At 47.9% G+C, this 21,455-nt stretch overlaps 1 protein-coding gene across 1 annotated transcript in view; it reads right to left on the bottom strand.

Annotated features, from left to right (window-relative positions):
* The window catches only part of TMC2 (transmembrane channel like 2), a 65,092-nt gene extending 59,548 nt beyond the window's left edge, over nt 1–5,544 (bottom strand). Inside the window, exon 1 of the mRNA XM_027623864.2 lies at nt 5,511–5,544. Coding sequence (XP_027479665.2) covers nt 5,511–5,544 — 34 coding nt within the window. The remainder of the gene's footprint in view (nt 1–5,510) is intronic.
* Nucleotides 5,545–21,455: the final 15,911 nt, after the last annotated feature.

Consider the following 21,455-nt stretch of genomic DNA (forward strand, 5'->3'; position numbering starts at 1 on the left):
ACAATATTTCCAGACCTTTTGTGACAGTTTATCTTTGTCACAACTTTGAACTTTCACTGAAATAGAATTTGGAAGGAGATCAGGGAACAGGTGGTGTATTTTTGGAGACTGCCTCACTTTCATAGATCTACAAGTAAGACATGTTACTCTTCTTTTTCTTTAGTTCCACCTAATGATCTCGATACTACAAAATTCACCACCCGACACCAAACTACTCTTGATGAACAGTGCCAAAAGATTACAGCGTTATTTCACAATCCCATAGGAGTATTTGGGCCAAAACCAGATCACTATGTGGTCCCCAGTGACTGGTATCGGATCTGGTACAGAAGCCCACTATTACTCTTACAAATCAGACAGGAACTTGTTACTTTGATAGACTAATACCTATTCTCAGGATTGCCTGTGACATCTCCCAGGATCCATTTTAGCCCATTAGTTTGTCTTATAGGAAAACAAGATTGGTAGACAGTTTCACTGAAGAAGGAGAAAAATTGGGCCCTGATTCAAGAACTGACCCTAACTATTCTAGGAGAATTGTGAAATTCAGGACTTTCATTTCCATACTTTACAAGAGGTCTGGATAGTGAAGTGAATCTTATATGTTATGATTAAGAAAATAGCAGGTGAGTAGACAATGCCACCAAGAACCCAACTCCTGAGAGGTTTATGAAATTGGACAGGTGATGATTTAGAACAGAGCTGCCTTATTTTTTATTTTTTTTAAGTTTTATTTATTTAAGTAATCTCTACACCCAGTGTGGGGCTCAAACTCATGACCCCAGGATCAAGAGTCACATGCTCCTCCAACTGAGCCAGCCAGGCGACCCTAGAACAGAGCTGCTTTTGATATATTTTGGCCTTTCTAGGGGAATGTGCAATGTTTCAGGAGAGGAATGTTGTGCTTGCATTCCTGAAGACTTCTCAGAGATCTTTAATATTACTAAAAAGATCCGGGAAGTAAACAAAGATATCAGGAAACTGGGAACTTTGATTAATGATCCCATATTTGGTTCTATGGACTTTTCCGATTGGGCAGGAGATTTGTTCTTTTATTTAGTCTGGGCATTCTTGGCTCCTGGCTGAAAAGTGAACTATACAAACTCTGGTCATAATCCTTCCTCTTCTCATTTGTCTGTATACCAGGGTTCAGTTGGGTGATCCCCAGAGTTTCAAACGCTGTTGTACAGCTGTTGTGTGTCAAATGATTCAGCGAAGGGCCATCCAGAAGAAAGAGCTGGAGAACCTCATATACAGGTTGAAACAATTACCCTCAGAAATTTGGAGGTCCAAACAGCTATCCACAGATAATTGACATGCAATTAGGATTCCTCAAACAGTGGTGAAGATCTGGATTGACGTTCTTCAGTTTGGGCTGAATAATGACCACAAAGACCAGCTGAGAACTGAAACCCACACTCATCCCAGACACCGAGAACCCAAACTATACCTTAGTGTCTGCACTAAGATGACTTTGTGCTATACCTCTGTCTTCATTAGCATGACTTTATTTTTCCAGGAGTCCCCTGCCCAGGCAAACGGCTTGATTGGTCATTGTAAGATTTCCCCAAAGACTCATGAGCTCTTCAATGGAAGGCATCACAGACAATTTGCACCCTAAGTTTCTTTGAATGCTTTGCCTCAAAATCCTGGCCTTGCTCTTTATTGTGGACTGTTGTACTGTAATTCTTACCCAATCCCAATCAAGCCCCCCACTTTGGAAGTCCTGCCTTAAATCAAACTTTCAATTCTCAAGAAATTCTGACCTTCCCTTCCCTTTTCTGAGACCCTGCCAAAGCTTTGCCTGCTGTAAGCCATAAAGCAGCTTTGTCTTATTGATAGGTTGCATTGGTGATATTTAGGAAGCCAGTTTTTGACAATTAACTCAAATAAACAAATTTTTGTTTTTAAAAAGAAGGAACAAATGGTGGATTAAAAAAAGCCATGGAAATACAGAGAGTGTGACAAAGTATAATTGGGACTGATGTTTACTCTGATTCTTGAAGGATGGATAGGCTTTTGCCAAGAGCAGAAGGGGAGGGGTGGCGGTGCTAGCGAGGTGAGGGGATTCTAGGCAGAGGAAACAGGGCATTGAGGGGCCCCAGTGGAAATGTGAGAGGTCTGAGGTAGGGGTGACAAAGGCAGAGCTGAGTCTCCGGTGGGATCCAGTTGCTGGGGGTGGGGAGTGTGCTAAGGGGAGGTAGCCCAGACAGCTGTACCCATGGGGTAGCGGGGTTGAAATCTGGAGGGTGAGGGTGTGATACTGGAGCCTGTTTTGGAGGATGTGGTCTGCATCCAAGTATCATGTTAGCCGCACTGCAGAGGCTGTTGTGGAGTATGGACACTGGCTCCCAGTCACTGCACACAAAAAGGCACCAAGCAAGGGTCTGGCTCTACCATTAACAATCTTTGGGAGGCGGTTTCTAATTGGGGCAATTACCGCATGAGCTAACTGGTTGTAAGCACATTGAAAAGCAGTGGGTGCTGTTTACAGATGCAAAGTTAGGTGATTGTAGGTGCCGTGGGACAGGTTTTCTTGGCCCACTCCTGCCCTAATCTTGGTCAGAAAATGTAAAGCAGGATTATTTAAGTGTAATGAGAACTCATCCAAGTTAGGAAGCGGATCAGTATAAGCCAGTGAGAAATGGGTTTGTCCTGTAGATGTTCTTCCCCATGGCTCTGGAAGGCTTTGGCTGCCATCTTGGAGGAGGGATGGAGCCATAAACAAATCCACTCCCTCCAAAGACCTGGGAGTGAGTGTGAGAAAGTGTGTGTCACTGCTGCTGTGACCCCTAGGAGAGTTTTAGAACTGAGAGAGAGAACAGAAGGGCAGAGAGTGTGTGCAAGGGGTGAAGGAGAAGGGTCTCCTGGACCTGCATCCCCTCCTGGCACTATATTGCTTGGAAGAACGGGGTAAGAATGTCAGTATCTGTCTGGATCTTCTTCTGAGCTCTGTGTGTCCTCAGTCAGCTACCAAATGGTCTTCTTTTTGGTAATGAGCTGTACCAAGCATTCATTCAAACACTGTAGATAGAAGTTGGGGGTTCATGCATTTTTTACAGGCTATAATGCCTGTTGTTATCTTATTTCCCAACTGAACGCAATTCATATGGAATGTGGAAAGCAAGCCAGAATTTGTTCTTCAATCTTCCCTAAGCCTCTTCTACACAGAAAATGAGCTGCTTTTTAAATTTTTTTCTTTACAGCCAGTTTTCCATGGACTCCACATAATGAATAATTTAGGAGCCAGGAAAGCAGCTGCTACATTAGGAAGACCTCCAAGTCTAGCACGCTCTCCTTCACATGTCACAGGCCTCCTTGTGTGTACGCACCTGAACCAAGGTGAAAATAGGCTGAGGAGAAGCAGGAAGGCCCAGTGGGTCTGGCTCACCCTCCAACTTGGTGATTTTAACCTGTTAAGTACATTTAGCAAATGATCTGGAAGGAGGAAGAGTCCTAACCCTCCTTGTCAACTAGTGTAATAACAAATTATAATTACTTTGAGAAAATAACTTTGTATTCTCAGACATTTTTTTTTTTCTCCTTGTAGACTATAAGCTGGAGGACTAGGCTATCAGGTCCCCTCAGAGGTGACTCCAGAGGAGATTTAAAATGAAAATCTTTATGTAATTGGGTTTCAGTTCATTTAGTGGATTCCCAATATTTAACTTTGTTGTATTCCTTGACCATCTGGACCCCTGACATGAAAATTCTGACCCATTTCTTCTTTCTGTATGGGGGAAGGAAAGATGGCAAGAGGGATGGGGTGTGAGTGGCATATTTCAGGAAGAAAAGGTTTGCATTTTAGGCAAAATGACTTTCCATTTCAATCCTGCTTAAGGACCATGTGCCTACAGGTGACCCCCAAGCCCAGTGTCTTTGGCTGGGGCAGAGGGGAGCCAGGTTGGGTGCAGAAGGGACAGCAACTGGAAGACTGCAAGGAGAATGGAATGTGGAGAACCAGATCCGAGCATCCTACATCTAGACAACTGTCATCATGAACACTGACCCTCCCATGAGGAAAGCGTTTCTCATCCAGTCACACTCAGGCACACTTTCGAAAACTTGTCCCCATTTCTGGAGGGAAGGAATGATGGGATGGTGGGGGGAGGGTAGGGAGGACAGACATGGCCAAGGGGCAGCTCTGGGTGCAGGAAGGGGTGTTGAGATGCCAATGCCCCTCCCTCCTGCCCAGGATCCTGGCTTTTCCACAAGTCTTGCTCCTGGGTCTCCCCCTTTGTCATGGAGCTGCCTCAGCAAGGACTCAGGCTCCTGGTGGTGGGGGAGCAGTGGATGACAGGAGGGAAGGGCTTGGCAGAGAAGACAAAGGAGGTGGACCCTGGCCAGCACGTCCAATGTACCTACAGTGTGCCTGAGTGAGAGCAGGACAAGTCCCTCCCCCTTGGAATTGTCCAGGGGGACTCTCTTCCATCCCCCACCCCCAGAAGTCCATTCTTTCCTGAGATTCTGCTTCCTCACTTACTGAAGGGTGCACAGGCCCCACCTGCGATTCAAGGAGAAAATGGCGTCATGTCTCCAACACGTCTAAGACCTGAAGTGTAGGATGCCTGACCTGTGGCTCCTGCCCTCCTCACGGCAGTGGAAGGTCTTGTCTCCTGCCTATACTTCCTCTGGCTCCTCCCGCGGCAGGTGGCCCCACTCCCGGGAAAGCCCTCTCTGGCTCACAGAAGAGCTGTGGCCACATTCCTAATGGGAAGGTGGCCTAGCACCTGCCCCCAGGGCGCTTTACATAAGAGGGAGGGAGGGGTAGAGGAAGGGAGGAAGGGCGATGGACGAGAACTCTCGATGGGGGCTGGACCGGGAATACATCGCCCCATCTCACACACACCCCACCTCACGCATCATCCCGCCTCACCTGTGCCCTGAGAGCCGCTCCTCGCCCGCCCTCTCGCTCCAGGGCCTGTTGGAAGAGATGGCGCGTGACGGATGGCTGACCTCTGGGAGTCCCCCTCCCTGGGTCACCCCCCGTCTCACGGTGGGAACCGTCAGCTGGTGACAGCTGCCTCAGACCAGGACCTGGCTCCGATTATTTCACTAACAAGCATCCCCGGTCCTGACATATCTCCGACACCCTGGAGCAGACATGAGGTCAGAACATCCCGCACCCCGCTGCCCCAGACAGACAGACAGAGAGAGACAGACAGAGAAGTCTGCTGAGGGGATTGCTGGGGAGAGGCGATTTTAACCAGGAGAGCAGGAGGCTGAAGGCCCCGGTGGGCTCTGAGGGCCGCCACTGCTCAACACCAGCAAGGGGCGGTGCACGGCATTTTCATCCCCCCAACGGCCCTGCCAGGAAGCAATGTGCCTTCATTTCCTAGAAGAGGCCAGGAGAGGCTGGGTAACCAAACTGGGGTCACTCAGAGAGCAAGTGGCAGGCCCTGGACTCATGCCCGGGCCCTGTGCCTCGAGAGCCCCCCTCTGCTCGTCTGGTCTCCCACTGCTGCTCAGGAACCCCGTGGGTGGGCCCCTCCGAGATGAGGACCACTCACCTTCCTCCCCCCGGCCCTTTAGCCGGTGGCTCATGGTCGGCGGGGCTCCTCAGCCCCCACGCTGGCTCACTCGGCTTGCTGGTCTACACACACCTTCCGCCGGGGATACCTTTCCTCCCTCATGGTGGCTGGGCTTTCTTTCTGGGCCCCGCCAGCAGCCAGGGCTCCTTGGCTTGTTAGAGATTGAACTGGAGGTAGGTGAAGGTTGGGAGAGAGGTGGGTGGGAGGCGGGGAGGTCCCAGCCCTTCAATCCAGCCACACACTCCTCCGCTCAGGTTCCCCAGCAAAGAGGCAGCGTGGCCTCACGTTTCAGGCATCACTTACACACGGAGGGGCCCTGGAGGGGCCAGGAGCTGACAGCTCACCTCCCAGCCGTGAGCCACCTGCCCTGGGGGGATGTGAGGAGCGGTCCCCGGCTCTTTCCCTCTGCCTTGAGTCTCTGGTCGGGACAAGGCACCAGGGGAGTCCTAGGATGTTGGTGAAAATCAATCACCGGGGCTTCTGTTTAAAATGCAGATTCCCAGGACTGGCATTGGGCATTCCAATCAGTAGGTCTGGGCAGCGCCCAAGGAATCCTGATGCCGAGTCCTGGGTCCCCTCTGATGAGCTGCTCCCCCTCCTGCTGCCTGTCACTTACTCCACAGCTCTTCCCACTGCTGCCCGTCTTCCAAAAGGGCAAATCCGGCTGCTTTAGAAACCAGAGGTTCAGAGTCGATCCTCTGGAAGGCAGTCACAGGCACTAGGGGGTGGGGTTCTTCACCTGGGGTCCCTGTGAGCAGAAAGTTGGGGGAGAAACATAACAGTTTCATTTTTCTTAGTCTTTGAACTGACATTCAGCATTTCCCTCAAAAATGTGTGTGTCCCCAGGAGAAGTCACAGACATTTTCTCAGCCCATTAAACCGTGGGGGGTTTCTCAAAGTATCATTTATGCTTATATTGCTACTTTGAAAGTATGATAGTTATAAACTTGCTCCTAGACCTTGTTATTTACTTATCAGGAGGGCCCGTGGCCTGGCCGCCTTGGTCAAGGGAAGGGGAATAAGAACCATTCCATACGGTAGGTAGCCGCTGAAATGCACACGGTTCAGCGCAGGCTTTAAAACTTTCCTTTTTAAAAAAAAAAAAAAAGATTTTATTTATTTGACAGAGAGAGAGAGAGAGAGGGGGACAGCGAGAGAGGGAACACAAGCAGGGGGAGTGGGAGAGGGAGAAGCGGGCTCCCCGCTGAGCAGGGAGCCCGATGTGGGGCTCGATCCCAGGACCCTGGGATCATGACCTGAGCCAAAGGCAGACGCCCAATGACTGAGCCACCCAGGCGCCCCTAAAACTTTCCTTTTGCCACCTGGCCTCTCTCATCCTGATGGTTCCTGCAGCACCACCCCAGCCCCAGGGTTCCCAGGGCAGTGAGGGGACTCTGCTGCATTCTGTGGCTTCCATGCTATAGCACTGGGGGGGTTCTAGTGTGCCTGCAGCCAGAGCGAACCCCTGCAGGGTCCCCTGTACCCACTGCAGCAACCCGCCGTCCCCTCTCCCCTAGCTGAGAGGGCTCCCAGCTCACCTGCCTGCCTCCCCTGACAAGTGAGGACCCTCCCAGCCCTTCCCACTTCTCTGTTGTCTGAGGAGGAAGGCTTTCTACATCACCTTCATCGCTGGAGGGAAATGCCGTCACATGCCAGCACCTGGCCTGTCTACACCAGGGAACACACCACTTGTCTGCTTCCCACAGAGAATGGCGAGAGCTCACTAGGGCTCGACTCAGTTCTAGGCACGGGGGAACCATCAGTGACTAAAGCAGAGGCCCTTGCCTTCGGGGGCTCTTTCTGCTGTTCCTGCTGCATGGTGGGGGGGGGGAGGGGGCTTGGCATCTCAAGGGGCAAGCTGGGAATCCAGAAATATCTTCTCTCTCACAACAAAGCCTATGACAACTATTGCTAGAGAATTCAAAGTCCAAGTTTGGGAGTCAAACTGAACACAGAGTATTTTGCTTTATTGGTTGCACACCACTCACATCAATACTCCTGAGGTGAACACACCCTCGGGTGTCACCCTGCCCTGAGGAAGGGAGGAAGGAGAGTCTGTACTCATCCCCAAGCTCCCAGCCCCCCTCAGGGTTCCTGGGAAGCAGCAGCAGGGGACAGGGGAAGCCAGGGCTTGTGAGGCACAGGGACCTGGGTTTGAGCCACTCGCTCAAGGAGTGACAAAAAGAGATGTCATTAATATTTTATAACTCTTATTCACATTGCACGTGTGTTGCATGCTGCCGTGTGCTCTGTCCTAGCCCGAGCTCTCTGAAAGATCTCTCTTTTCCTTTCTGCCAGGCACTTGCCAAGCCTTTTAAACGACTTATCACCCCAACCATCTGAGGCTGATAGTCTCATTTTCTCCTTCTCTTCCTCCTCCTTCTTTTTTTTAACAAATGAGGAACCTGAGGTTAAGATCAGTAATGTGTCCCCACAGTCCCCGGGGAACAGGGACCAGCCCTGGTGACTTCTCTCACTCCTAGGCCAGGCTTCTAGCCTCAGCACGCTTCACCTCTCAGGAAAAATCTGGACCACACCACATCCTTCCTTCCAAAGGTCCCTGCATTTGCCTTCCACCTGGCACCGGGCTTCTGGTCCTGCCCCTTCTGTCTCTCTCCTGCACGGCAGCCGGGGGAGCCCCCAAAGCAGAAGTCTGACCACATCTTGACCCTGCTTTAACACCCTGCCTCAGAACCCCCCCTCCCCAGCCTCAGACTCCCTACCGTGCCAGTTAAGGCCCCCGAGAGCTCTGGGCCCCTCGGGCTCCCCTCTGCCTCTGCATATCAGTCCCAGTCCAACCTACTAATGCACCTTGCTCTCGGGACGGGACTATGCTTTTCCTTTGCTTTTGCTTCTACTGTCTTTCTGCCTGGAGCACAACTCTGAAGGCTATTGCTCTCAGGACTTGTGACAAGGCCTTGGGCACACTGGTCATTCGACATTTAAAAATATGACTCGGAAAAAAAAATATGACTTGGAATGACGTTTTCCAATAGACTTCTCTGGCTTTAGCTACTTAAGACTTGAGTTGCATTTATTGGACATTCGACTCAACATAAATATTGTTCTGAAGAGCCATAATGTTGGAGTGGTGTGCTCTCAATGTTTCACCGGGACGGTGACCAATTCTCTTGCTTGGGTTGAGCATGGTAAGCTCTTTCATCGTTCTCTTTCATTGGGTGCGGCTTGATCCGAGAAATAAAACCCTTAATCCAATATGACAACCACAGAAATAACGTAAGATTTCAACTAAAATTTGCAGGGCATCTAAATGCAGTGGTGCTTTTGTCTCAAAAACCTTTGTTAATGGGGAAGCTTCTTGTGCCATTGTTGATTTCTTTCTCCCATTAAAAAAAATATATATATATGATATATAATTGGCTCTGGGTATCTGCTTACAAAACCACCAGTGTTGCTCACAGGACTCTGTAAAGCAGCACAATGCAGAGACTCCGGTGACAGGCCATAATGACCTAGCCGGATAGTGTGAGCTGACATTGCAACCGGGCGCAGCCCTCCACCTGCTAACCTGCAGCAAAGACCGACTGCTGGGCTTGCTTATGGTGCCGGGGAGCACAGAAGCCATGGAAGATCTGGCCAGTGGCCACATGTCCCGCCCCCCTCCCCAAGATTTGGGGGTGTGTATTATGAACAGAGTATTTCTCAGTTCCTGGACTTTTCTCATTTAGGATTTGAAGGTGGGGCAGAAGGGTCTGGTTTGCAAGGAACTGGGAGAGTTGTCTCTGCCATTTTGGGCTCTTAGTCTGGAAAGGAGACTCACACCCAGGTGTTTGTAATCTGAGGGACAGCAGTCCCAGGGCAGGGGCAATTCCTGCCAGATTAAAGCCAGACAGACCAAGAGCCCTGGCTAGGCACCTCCTACACAGCCCATGAGGAAAAAGCTGCAGCCAGATGGCATCTATGGGCCACGGATTCTCTGTGTCTGCTTCTTCTTGCCTCCACCCCAGGAAGCAGAGTCAGGGAAAGAGAGCTGGGAGCAGGGATTCCGAGGCTCTGTTACTTCTGCCTGTAGCAGTAAGGGTGATTAACAGCTGGAAAACTCTCACAAAAGCAAATGCGTTAAATGAGAAAAGTCAAACCCCATTTACAGGCGGTGATAAATCCTCCTTCAGCCCTCCAGTAGGTGTAGGTCATAAACAAGATGCTGAAGATTTCTACACCCTCTTTTTCTTCATCTGTTGGGTGGAGGTAATTCGGCTACAACCCCTACAAGGGTCCTTTGGGCATAGAGGGAGACAACATGGCTATAAACAGAACACCTCGAAGTCCCCCGAGGAGTTCAGCGGGGGTCTCTGGAATGCCTGCCCACTGTCAGTTGGCTCACAGCTGCAGGGCGTGGACCTGTGGTGAATGGCAGGCCCCACTTTTATCAGGCACAGACTGGCCCCTTTTCCTCAGTTCCTCTGTGCACCTGCCACAAAGCCCTTTACGGTGTGCAAGTGCTTCGCAGAGGTGTGGCCACAGTGGCAGAAGGGTCAAACTCACCCTATTACGGCCCCATCTCTCTCTGCCCCTGCCGTGCTCCCTCCAGCTTGTTTGGCTCTGCAGGGGAGCAGTTTCTACTCCATTCCACGGAGCGGCGCTAAGTCCAGGCTGTGGTGTGCAACCACTCTTCATCCACAGCCTGCTGGTCACTGGTTGAGGTTATAGCAAAGCCCAGGGCAGGAAACCCTAAACCGGAAGGCTTTAACAGCTTGAAGATCCTTGGCCACTTGTACCACGGGAATCCCCCGGCCCCATGCCCCATTCCGCAGATGTTTTCTTCTGCCACTTTGTTTCTAGAGCTCCCTCTTCTAGCCATACAGGGCTCATCTGATAAACTAGAACAGCAGGGTAATTATGCACAGGTTGAGGTGGAGAAAAAGTCCTTATACTGAGCAGGAAATTCTCCCTTTTAAGACCCCCCCGGGGAAACCACTAGACCAGTTGGTTGAAATGCTGCCTGACCAGCATGGACCACAGCAAAGAAAGCTGGAAAGGACGCAGAGGGACTTCACGTGAGATGCCTATGTTTGTCAGGGACATCATTTATCTCTCTTAGTCACTTGGGTAAGCGCTCATAAGTCCTCACTTTTTTTGATGTTTGTTTTTATTGTCTGGAGGGCTTTGATTTTAGTCTCTGGAGCCGAAGGTGGGGACTTTGACCATGGTTAAAAATTCCGGATTAGCCTTTGGGGTGAACAGTTCGGAACTCTTGAGGAAACCGTGGGGCCACGGCCCCTGAAGGGAGAGGGCAGGCTAAGCCCTGGGAGTGGTCGGCGGGGATTCAGGCAGACTTTGAGCGAGGGACTCAGCTTCTGAATGGAGAATGGGGAAGTTGGCCTCCCGGGTCTGCTGTAAGGAAGGTCCCCCCTAAAAGTCCTCCCCGCACCCCCGCGCTCCTCCCATGCCCCCGCCTTAGACCTCGGGCCAGGTAGGGGAGGGCGCTGTGGGCCAGTGGGGGAGCCGGGTGGGGTCTCGCGTCGCCCGGCACATGCGGCTTCTCCCATCCGCCCGCTTGCGACGTGAGAAGTGGCCCGGGAAGCTGTTGGCCTGCCCGAGTCCTGGCTGGTCCGTCGGGCGCCCCCTGTCGACCAAAGCCGGGCGATTGCGCAGACCGCAGGGTTCAGGGGCAGGGGCGCGCAGTGGGAACCGACCCGGGAGCCAGGACCAGAACCAGCCTCCGCAGAGGCCTGGGGACACCGGCGAGCTGCAGCACCGGTAGGTACTAACCGGCATGTGTGAAAACAGCCTCAAAATCACACAATTCTTTGCCAAGGTCAGCATTTCTTGTTAGAGCAACTGTAGATGCCTCTGAGCGGTATAATTTAAAAGAGGCTCAGATCTTGGATCTCAAAAGTAGCTTTTAATTTTTATTTATTTTCAAGTTTTTATTAAGTAATCCCTACACCCAACATGGAGCTCAAACTCATGGTCCTGAGATAAAGGGTTGCATGCTCTTCCGACTGAGCTAGCCAGGCACCCCTATTTTTTTATTCTTAACTTTAGAATTTCTCAAGATAAGAGAATAATAGGCTTTAATATTGGCTGCTGTAGTCAATGATTATTTATTTCGGCTGATGATTTCTGGGCTAGGTTATTAGGTATTCCCAAAGAAATTCAGTTTCCCAAATATATTTTCCTTAGAATTCATAGGAAAACAAAAGGAAGAACCTGAAACAGTAACAAATTATGTGGATGACTGAAATCAACTTTCTAGGGGCACCTCGGTGGCTCAGTCGGTTGTGTCTGACGCTTGATCTCAGCTCAGGTCTCGATCTCAAGGTAGTGAGTTCAAGCCCCATGCTGGGCTCAAAATAAATAAATAAATACATAAATAAATACAATAACGTTCTGATGAGGTTTTGAAATATAGGTGAGGTTCAGTGGGGTGGAGTCCGGAGCTGTCAACCAAGAAAATTCTTGAGACGTCTTTGGTGCAAAATGGTGGTTTATTAAAGAACGGGGACGAGACCCCTGGGCAGAAAGAGCTGCTGCCTTGGGGTTGTGAGGGTTGGCTGATTATATACCATGGGGTGGGGGTGGGGGTGGGGGGGTAAGGAAAAGGGAGGTTTTCAAAAGGATTTTCATATGTTAAAGAAGACTCACAAGATACCGGAGGCCTTGCCATTGTCAAGTTAAGGTTGTTCACCCCTCTAGTAAGGCATTAACATTAAGATAGTTGGGAACTTCCTGGAGGAACATTACACTCTGCCCACTTCAAGTATCTGTCGTTGGGCTGCAGGTTATAAAGACATTTAATTGTATCTACATTCCCTTCTGGGAGCTATTGCCAAGGCTTTTGTAAGTAAACTGAGGGAGGCTCGGGTCTTGCAAGATTGTGGTCTCTACAAGTTAACTATTTGTTTTTCCTTTAGGGCAGCCAGGAGTGCCCGAGGAATGTCACATATATCCCATGGTTGGGGGGGGTTACAGGGTGTCAGCTTCTGCTTTGTCCTCAGCTTGCCTTCTGTTCTCTCATCAGTTCTACTATGGCTTTGGTTGTGACATAAGAACCCAGGACAGGCTTTCACTAGGAAGTTGGAAGTCTAATGCAGACTAGCAGAACTATGTTTTGTTTTTATGGTAAAAGTCACTTCTCAGGGTGCCCGGGTGGTTCAGCTAGTTGAGTGGCTGCCTTCAGCTCAGGTCATGATCCTGGGGTTCCCCACTGGGCTCCTTGCTCAGCGGGGAGCCTGCTTCTCCCTCTGCCTGCCACTTCCCCTGCTTGTGCTCTGTCTCTCTCTCTCTGATTAAAAAAAAAAAGTCACTTCTTACTCTGTGTTCAAGCAAATATAAATGTAATTAAGCAGTTAATGTTAACATTAAGACTAAGCTATATGGACTTCTTATCAGGAGCTAGAGCACATCAGTTCAGAAAGGCAAATTAACAAATTAGCTCAGAAATACACATCTCAAAATAAGTATCTTATTGCAAGTTAAAACAAATTAAGATAAATCTAAGTAGCATTCCTAAACCTAACTTCCTATGGGAAATTAGAACACATTGCATCTCTGTGAAATTGATGAGGGAACAGAAGGCAAGCTGAGGACAAAGCAGAAGTTGACACCCCACAACCCCCCCCCCAGGATGTATGTGACATTCCTTAGGCACTCCTGGCTGCCCTAAAGCTAAGGAAAGGAAAACAAATAGTTAACTTGTAGAGACCACAGTCCTACAAGACAGGACTACTCCCTCAGTTTACAAATGTCTTAGCAATTTACAAGAACAAAGCATTTCTATCAATAACCTGGCTTCCAGAAGGAAATGTAGATACAATTAAATGTCTTTATAACCTGCGGCCCATGGACAGACACTTGAAGTGGGCAGCATGCAATGTTCCTCCAGGAAGTTCCCAACTTTCTTAATGTTAATGCCTTACTAGCGGGGCAAACCTTAACTTGACAATGGCAAGGCCTCCGGTATCCTGTGAGTCTTCTTTAGCATATGAAAGTTCTCTTGAAACCTCCCGTTTCCTTACCGCCCCCAACCCCATAATATATAATCAGCCACCCCTCACAACCCTAGGGCAGCAGCTCCGCCATTTTGCACCAAACATGTCTCAAGAATTCTCTCTTAGTCCTCAGCTCCGGACTCCACCCCACTGAACCTCACCTGTATTCCAAAACCCCATCAAAATCAGGCTCAAAATCACGCATTTGTGATCAAATGTATGAGCTTTTTAAAGTGCTATGTAAAAATTTCTACATGTGCAAATAAGCTCAGAAACACACCGTCACCTCCAAAGTTCTTAGTGCAAATTGGAGCAAATTAAGTAGGTTAAGTAAAAACAGCGTCACAAGTAAAAACAGTTTCACATCACACAGTTATATGTAAAGTAAGTCAAAAGTAACATGTTGAGTTAGTGAAAATAAAGTGAAACTAAACTATGCGTATAAGCGAGCAATATGTCTGTAAACAAGCTAAGAATCTGACATTTCCCTCTAAGGAAACGTCTAATGGCGAGAAAGAAAATAAAAATGAGTTAAAATCAATTTAGATAAATCTAAGCAGTATTAGGGAATATGTCATTATTCCTTGATCTACCTTGTTAGGAGGAATTAGAGTAAATAGATTCAATACGAAGCACTTTTGGTGAAATCAAGGTCCAAATCACTCATTCATTTCAAATGAAACTTCTTACTGCCCCTTAAAGATAATTCATATGTAAAAGTTAATGTTAACACAAGCCCCACTCAAGCGTTCTTGAAAGGGCATTCTTAGAGTAATTTAGAGTGTATCTAAGAGTTTATGTGACATCAAGCTCAAAACCACTCATTCATTTCAAACAAATCTTATAAGCTTCCTAAGTTCTTTGTAAACTTCACCCATGCAAACAAACTCAGAAGCACGTTCATCTCAGAATTTTCTGCTTCTCTCACTCGCTAGGGGGAGCTCTTCAGGTCTGGCATAAAGGCCCCTCTTTTCCCCAGACAGAAGCCGTTTTTATTGAGACCACCAGCACCTACGTCCCTGCTTCCCCCCTCCAGAGACTGAGTCCAGATTTCAGCTTCAGAAACTAAGTCCCCATCTCCCATTTGAGGAACGAAGGTCCCACTCCCCACACCAGAGCCTAAGACCCTACTTTTCCATACAGAGGCAAAGACCGCACCACAGGCCCTGCTGGCTAGGTCCACACTTCCCCTTTCAGAGTCTGAGTCTCAATTTGGGCTGTAGCGGTCACCTGTTACCCCAGAGGCTACATCCCCCTTCCTGAACCGAAGTGCTTTCATAGCTAAGGTAACTTCCTATGGTGACTGAGCTAAAACCCATATGAAAATAAGCAGAATAATTGAAAACAGGCAGAAAACCACACCTTCAGTTAAGGTCCAGGTTCAGGTCCAGGAACATTTCAGATGAAATTTCTTATTGTGAGTTAGAACGTGTTTAGACCCAGACCCTGACCCTAACTTGCACACTAAACCTGACTCTTGACTTTGACCCTGACAGTCACTTTCAGTCACTATTAAATGTCCTTATCACCTGCAGCCCATTGACTGATGCTGTCCCGACTATCTTACTGGTAATGCCTTGCTAGAGAGAAAAAAACTACCTTAACTTGACAATGGCAAGGCCCCTGATATCCTGTTGAGTCTTCTTTAACGTAGGAAGATCCTTTTGAAAACCTCCCTTTTCCTCCCCCACCCCCACCCCCACCCCATAGTATATCATCAGCCCCCCCCCTCACAACCCCAAGGCAGCCTCTCTTTCTGCCCACGGGTCCTATCCCCGGGCTTTAATAAACCACCATTTTGCACCAAAGACTTCTCAAGAATTCTTTCTTGCTCCTGGGCTCCGGGCCCCACCCCAGCCAACCTCACCTATATTCCAAAACCCCATCACCTGAGACAGGCGGAGTTGTGATATTCCTCAAGGAATTTACAACTGCCTTAATGTTAATGCTTTGGAGAGGCAAAAAGCAACCTTAGTTTTGATGTGGTTATGGAGTTCTGAGAAGTATAGTTCTGGCGAGGACCGGCCAGGGCCAAGGGCTGGCTGGGCGGACCCCGCCGCGGGCGGTGAGCGAGGCGTGCCAGTGGGGCCATGAGGGTGGGCAAAGGGCGGGCCAAGGGTCAGGCACCCGGCTAGAGTGCGGCTTCTCAGGCCAGCCGGGGGCGGGGGGGGGGGGGTCCCTGTTGGGAGGAGGGGGCGCGCGTTTGGGGCGAGGGAACCCAGTGACCCTCAGCCAGCCTGGAATCCCTGAATTGCGAGGCGCTGCGCGGAACTCCCTTCCCCGGCTGGGGCGAGTGACTTGGAACTCCATAACTTTTTTATTTTATTTTTTTTTTTAAAGATTTTATTTATTTATTTATTTGAGAGAGAATGAGAGAGAGAGAGCATGAGAGGGGGGAGGGTCAGAGGGAGAAGCAGGCTCCCCGCTGAGCAGGGAGCCCGACGTGGGACTCGATCCCGGGACTCCAGGATCATGACCTGAGCCGAAGGCAGTCGCTTAACCAACTGAGCCACCCAGGCGCCCTCCATAACTTTATTTTTGAAGGGGGTGGACATATTCTGGGCCAAACAATTTCCGAATGGGGGGGCCCCAGCGTGCATTCTCACGGTTTATTTGAGCGTGGGGATGAGTTCAGCCAGGGTCAGATAGCAAACATCCCTCGTGGTGGGGTGGAGGCGAGGCTCGGGCCTTAAAGGCCCAGGTGTGTTTGGGCTAGGGAGCATTTCCTTGGGTCTTCAGCTCTGTGAGTTGTGGAAACCTAGGACTGATGGTGAATGTCAAGTTTTGGGTTGGTTGCTTTTGGTGGGGCTTACTATTCCCGGCCCGTGATCCGGGTGTGTGCGGAGCGTCTCAGGCTCCACTGTGCCTTGGTTTGTTGGGGGGTGGGTGGAGGTGAGCTTGGTGTGGGTGATACACACTTAGGAGGTTATGGGGGAGTGTCTGGAGTCCCTGGGGGCTTTTAGGGGGTGGGGGAGGTTTTGGCCTGGGATGAACATCCTCCAGTGATGGTGCGGTGCACTGCACTGGGGGGCTTGGCATCTAAGCAGTTTTTGGAGTGGGGACAGGTCTGCTTCTCTGGGACCTGTTGCCCCAAGGTTTGTCTTGGCATGCTGCCTTGTGGCAAAGATCTCGGGTTTGGTTGTAATTCGAATGGCCATTTTGGCGGATCACCCCTTTTTTGCTTTCCCCTTGTGTGTTGGGGGTCAAACCACTGGCATGGAACTTAGTGGGATTAGGTAGGGCGGGGAACTTTGGGGGCTGTTGGCCGACTATCCAGATCACTTCTGGCATCTGACTGGGTTCAGATGTCAGGACTTTAATTTTATTTTAGGTTTTTTGGTAAGGACAAATTGTAAACCTACCGGTAGAATATAGTACAAGGAACCCTCGTGGACCTATCATTATATTCAACATTTATTAATTGGCAGCCAGTCTTGTTTCGTAGGACATCCCCTCAACCCTGTGTGTGGATAACACTTGTTACGTCCCACAGGGCTAGACTAGACCACTGCTGACATTACCACTAACCCAAATGGCCTGGCACTCTACAGCTAGAGTTCAAATCTAGGAACTTTCTAGCTTTGTCAACTTGAGCAAGATTTATAACTGCCTCAATGTATCACAAGACCTAGCTTATGGAGTCTTCAACAGGTAAAATTTGTACAGTGCCTGGAATTGTCTCTGGTATATAGTAAGGGTTTAGTGAATATTAACTATTTCTGATAATATTACAACTTGAGGCCAAGAGGCATTAAAAAAGATTAGTTCCCTATTTAACAGGAGCTTATCAGGGCAGGTTATAGTCTGATGCCCACATCTGACTATGTCCCTTAGAAGCTGTTTACATTCTTCTCTGAGAGATCTGAGCCTTTCTTTTTTCTTTAAAGGAAGAGAAGCATCCCTCATTTAAACTTGGGGATTTCTAGCCTGGTATCTGGGGGCCAGGAGACAGTCCTGAAACTCACACTGCCTCTTTCATCCTCACCACCTGCTTATATATCCCTGTTTGCACAGAGAGGACTGGGTGGAGAAAGAGAGGACTTCCGGGCTCCTGACAGCTCACTTCCAGGCGCAGACCACCCACCTTTTGCATTCCTACAGTGCTTTCTGAGCTCCAAACCACAGACAAATTTCCTTTGCTTATTCTGACCTCTTGTGTGCTGCAATGTCCCATTTGAGACTCCGAGGCCTTGCTTGGTTCCCTAGGATCCCAGGACTGATATAAGGGCAGGGCCTTTACGGAGAACATTACCCCAGACCAGTTGCCGCCATCCTTGCCCCAGCAACATTTCTCTGTAAGTTTATTCCTATGCATCTGTTGTTCTTGATGCTTTTGGAAATGCTTTTTAAATATAAGTTTCCAGGGGCATCTGGGTGCCTCAGTTGGTTAAGTTTATCTGACTTTTGATTTTGGCATAGGTCATGATCTCTGGGGACGTAAGATCGAGCCCGGAATCAGTCTCCATGCTTAGCATGGAGTCTGCTTGAGATTCTCTCCCTTTTCCTCCGCCCTCCCCCCAACTCGTGTGCGCACGTGCGCTCTCTCAAATAAATAAAATCTTTTAAAAAAATAAATGTAAGTTTCCAATTGTTTCTATCAGTATTTGTAAGCATAATTGATGTTTGTAGGTTGACCCTTTACATCCTGCCACCTTGCTAAATTTAAATTCATTTTTTTAAGTTTTGTTTTGGTTTTTTGGATTCTAGGACACATTCATGCCAATGTAAATAAAGACAGGTTTATTTCCCATAGATAATCAGTTTTATTACTTTTCTATGTATCCTTCCAGTATTTTGTTTTTATGAAAAGACTCAAAGATTAAACACATACATACATGTTTATGCCACCCCACCTCTCCTAAAGGTGTCTTTGGTTAAATTGAAGTATTTAATCCGTATGTAGTAAGATTTATCCACTTCTTCCTTAATGGCTTCTGGATTTCATATATATATATTTTTTCTTTCTGAAGATCTTTGGTCTTTCCCCAAGGTCCTCCGTATATTCTCCTATACGTTTCTAAATGTTTATATTTTTTGTTTCTGATCTTTAGCTCTTACAATACTTGGAATTTATTTTTATGTAAGGTGTGACCTAGGAATCTAACTTCCAATCAGATAGCAGCTTGTCTCAACTCTGGGAAGAGGCTGTCCTTTCTTGGCTGTGTGAGATACTGTGTTCACCAAACCTTAACCCCCAAATACACACGGACTCTCTGTTCTGTTCCATTTACTGTCTGTTACTGCCCTAACACCACAGGTTTATTTTTTGTGCCATTATATGTTTTCTTTTTTATTATAAAATGCAACACGGGGGTGCCTGGGTGGCTCTGTTGGTTAAGTGACCGATTTCAGCTCAGGTCATGATCCTGGAGTCCCGGGATCGAGTCCCACGTTGGGCTCCCTGCTCAGCAGGGAGTCTGCTTCTCCCTCTGACCCTCCCCCCTCTCATGTGCTCTCTCTCTCTCCCTCTCTCATTCTCTCTCTTTCAAATAAATAAATAAAAGCTTTAAAAAATAAGTAAATAAATAAAATGCAACACAGGAAACAAAGCCACACAAAAGAGTATAGAATGAGAAGAAAGTGAACACCCAGTGCAAAAAGGTGAACTTTGTTGGTCTCCCCAGATGTTCCTCCCATTTGTTTCATTCCAATCACAACTTTGTCCCTTCCTTCCAAAAGTAACCTTTTCCTGAGTTTCACTAAGGTCAGACACCTAAGTATGCACCGCTAAACCTTATGGTTTAGCTTTTTTATCTTAAAAACAAAACAAAACAAAAACCCCGACCTAATTATGATTTTTTAAAAGTGTCTTTTATTTATTTATTTATTTTAAAGATTTTATTTATTTGAGAGAGAGTGTGAGAGAGCACCGGCAGGGGGAGGGGCAGAGGGAGAGGGAGAAGCAGGCTCCCCGCTGAGCAGGGAGCCCCACAACGCGGCTGGATCCTAGGAGCCTGAGATCATGACCTGAGCTGAAACAGAGTTAGACGCTGAAACAGAGTTAGACGCTGAACGAAACAGAGTCAGACGCTGAACTGACTGAGCTACTCAGGTGCCCCCAAATGTTTGTATTTTTATAAGGAAATAGATTTGTTACAGTGGACTTGGCAAACAGAAAAGGACAGTGAAATGAATCTGGATGCACAGTATATAAATTGTATCATTTGCCATCTCTGAGACACCTGTTAACAATCAAATGGCACTGCCCGAGGATCCGAGGATCCTGTCCGTGTGGTGGTGTTGAGGTGTAGGTTTTTGTGACACAAGTTGTGCCTACAAATGTTTGTTTTCTGCAGATTTCATGTTATACTGTCTTTATAGCCATAGATAAACTCTCATTCCTGAGGTCTCTTATAATGGAGTAAGAGAGATTTATTTACTGTTGGGAAAATAAGATAGTGAAAATAATTAAATTGATTTCTCTGGGAAATAGCAATAGGCAGATTGAAGTTGGTTTTTCACAGTCATTTATATATATTGTAAATATTTAAGTCTTTTTGGATCCTATCTTTTCCCCAACATTTTCTTATGACATTTTACATGCATGCAGAGAAGTTGAAAGGTTTGCGACACCGAGTGTCCGTATACCCACCTTTGTGGATGGATAGATGTGATGAAGCCAGTCCAGCAAAATGTTAACAGTTGGGTCACATGTGAATAAGGAGATTCTCAGGTAGAAATATTTTACCAAAGGTTTATACAGATATTTCAGCACACATGTCTACACACACACACACACAGTAGGTTTTCTGATGTTAAACTGTCTTGTCCATTCCTGGGATAAAGTCTGCTTGGTAATGATGTATTATTATTTCTTTAAGGTACAGCTGGATTCAGATTGCTGATGTTTATTTAGGATTTTTGCACCTAGTTTTTTTTTTTTTAAGATCTTGTTTATTTATTTGACAGAGAGAGAGAGAGAGAGAGACAGCGAGAGAGGGAACACAAGCAGGGGGAGCTGGAGAGGGAGAAGCAGGCTTCCCGCCGGGCAGGGAGCCCGATGCGGGGCTCCATCCCAGGACCCTGGGATCATGACCTGAGCCGGAGGCAGACGCTCAGTGACTGAGCCACCCAGGTTAAGATTTATAGTTTTATAAGTAGAATTGATCCCTGTTTTTTTTTTTCCTGTAGTGCCCTTGCTTACTTTTGGTGTCCTTGATGAATGAGTTAGGAAACATGTTTTAATGCTTTGGGGCTCTTAATCTTTATTACAGAGTGACCTGTTCCTCAAAGTTTTACTAGAATCGCCCAGTTTAATTGTCTGGGGCCAAGGCCTTTGGGAGAGGTCTTTGTCTTTTCGTTTTCTTTTTTGGTTAACAATTTTTCCTTTTTTTTTTTTTTTTTACTTGATTTTAGGCTATTTCTATTCTTCTAGGAAATCACCCATTTCCTCTGGTCTTTTCTGTCTCTCCTTCTCCCCCCTCCCTCCCTCTCTCACTTGATCGCACTGTCCCCTTTGCCTACAGTGTTGCTTCTTGGCTGGATGCTCAGACTTCACCTTAGGCTCTGAAGAGCAGCATTGTCTTCATTGCTTTAGATCCCCCATGATAGAGTCCTGGTCTTTCTAAGCTGAGTTAGGTTTTTCTTAGTCAGTATTGCTGCTTGTTCTTAATGGTGCGGCAGGTGTAGGGACCGGCACATGTCCTTTAGTTTTATGGCCGGGGCCCGGCCCCAGATCCTAACACACTGAAGTCCCAATCGACAGCCGGACCGGGGCTAGGGGAGAGTCAGTTTATGGCCTTTTGACCTTGTTGTAGTGTCATTTGGTCATTGGCTCTCCTAGCATCCCTCCTGTGTGGCCTCTCCCTGTAAGTATATGCCCCTACCCTATTGAACCCAGAAGTGACCACGTGACTTGATTTGCTAATGAGCTGTGGTCCAAGGTATCACTTCGGGTCAAATTTGTAAGTATGATTCTCCATCTTTCATTTGCCTCTATCACTCCTACTGACCATGTTCCAAACAGAGG

This window comes from Zalophus californianus, chromosome 8, assembly GCF_009762305.2.
Source record: "Zalophus californianus isolate mZalCal1 chromosome 8, mZalCal1.pri.v2, whole genome shotgun sequence".
Taxonomy (NCBI): Eukaryota; Metazoa; Chordata; class Mammalia; order Carnivora; family Otariidae; genus Zalophus; species Zalophus californianus.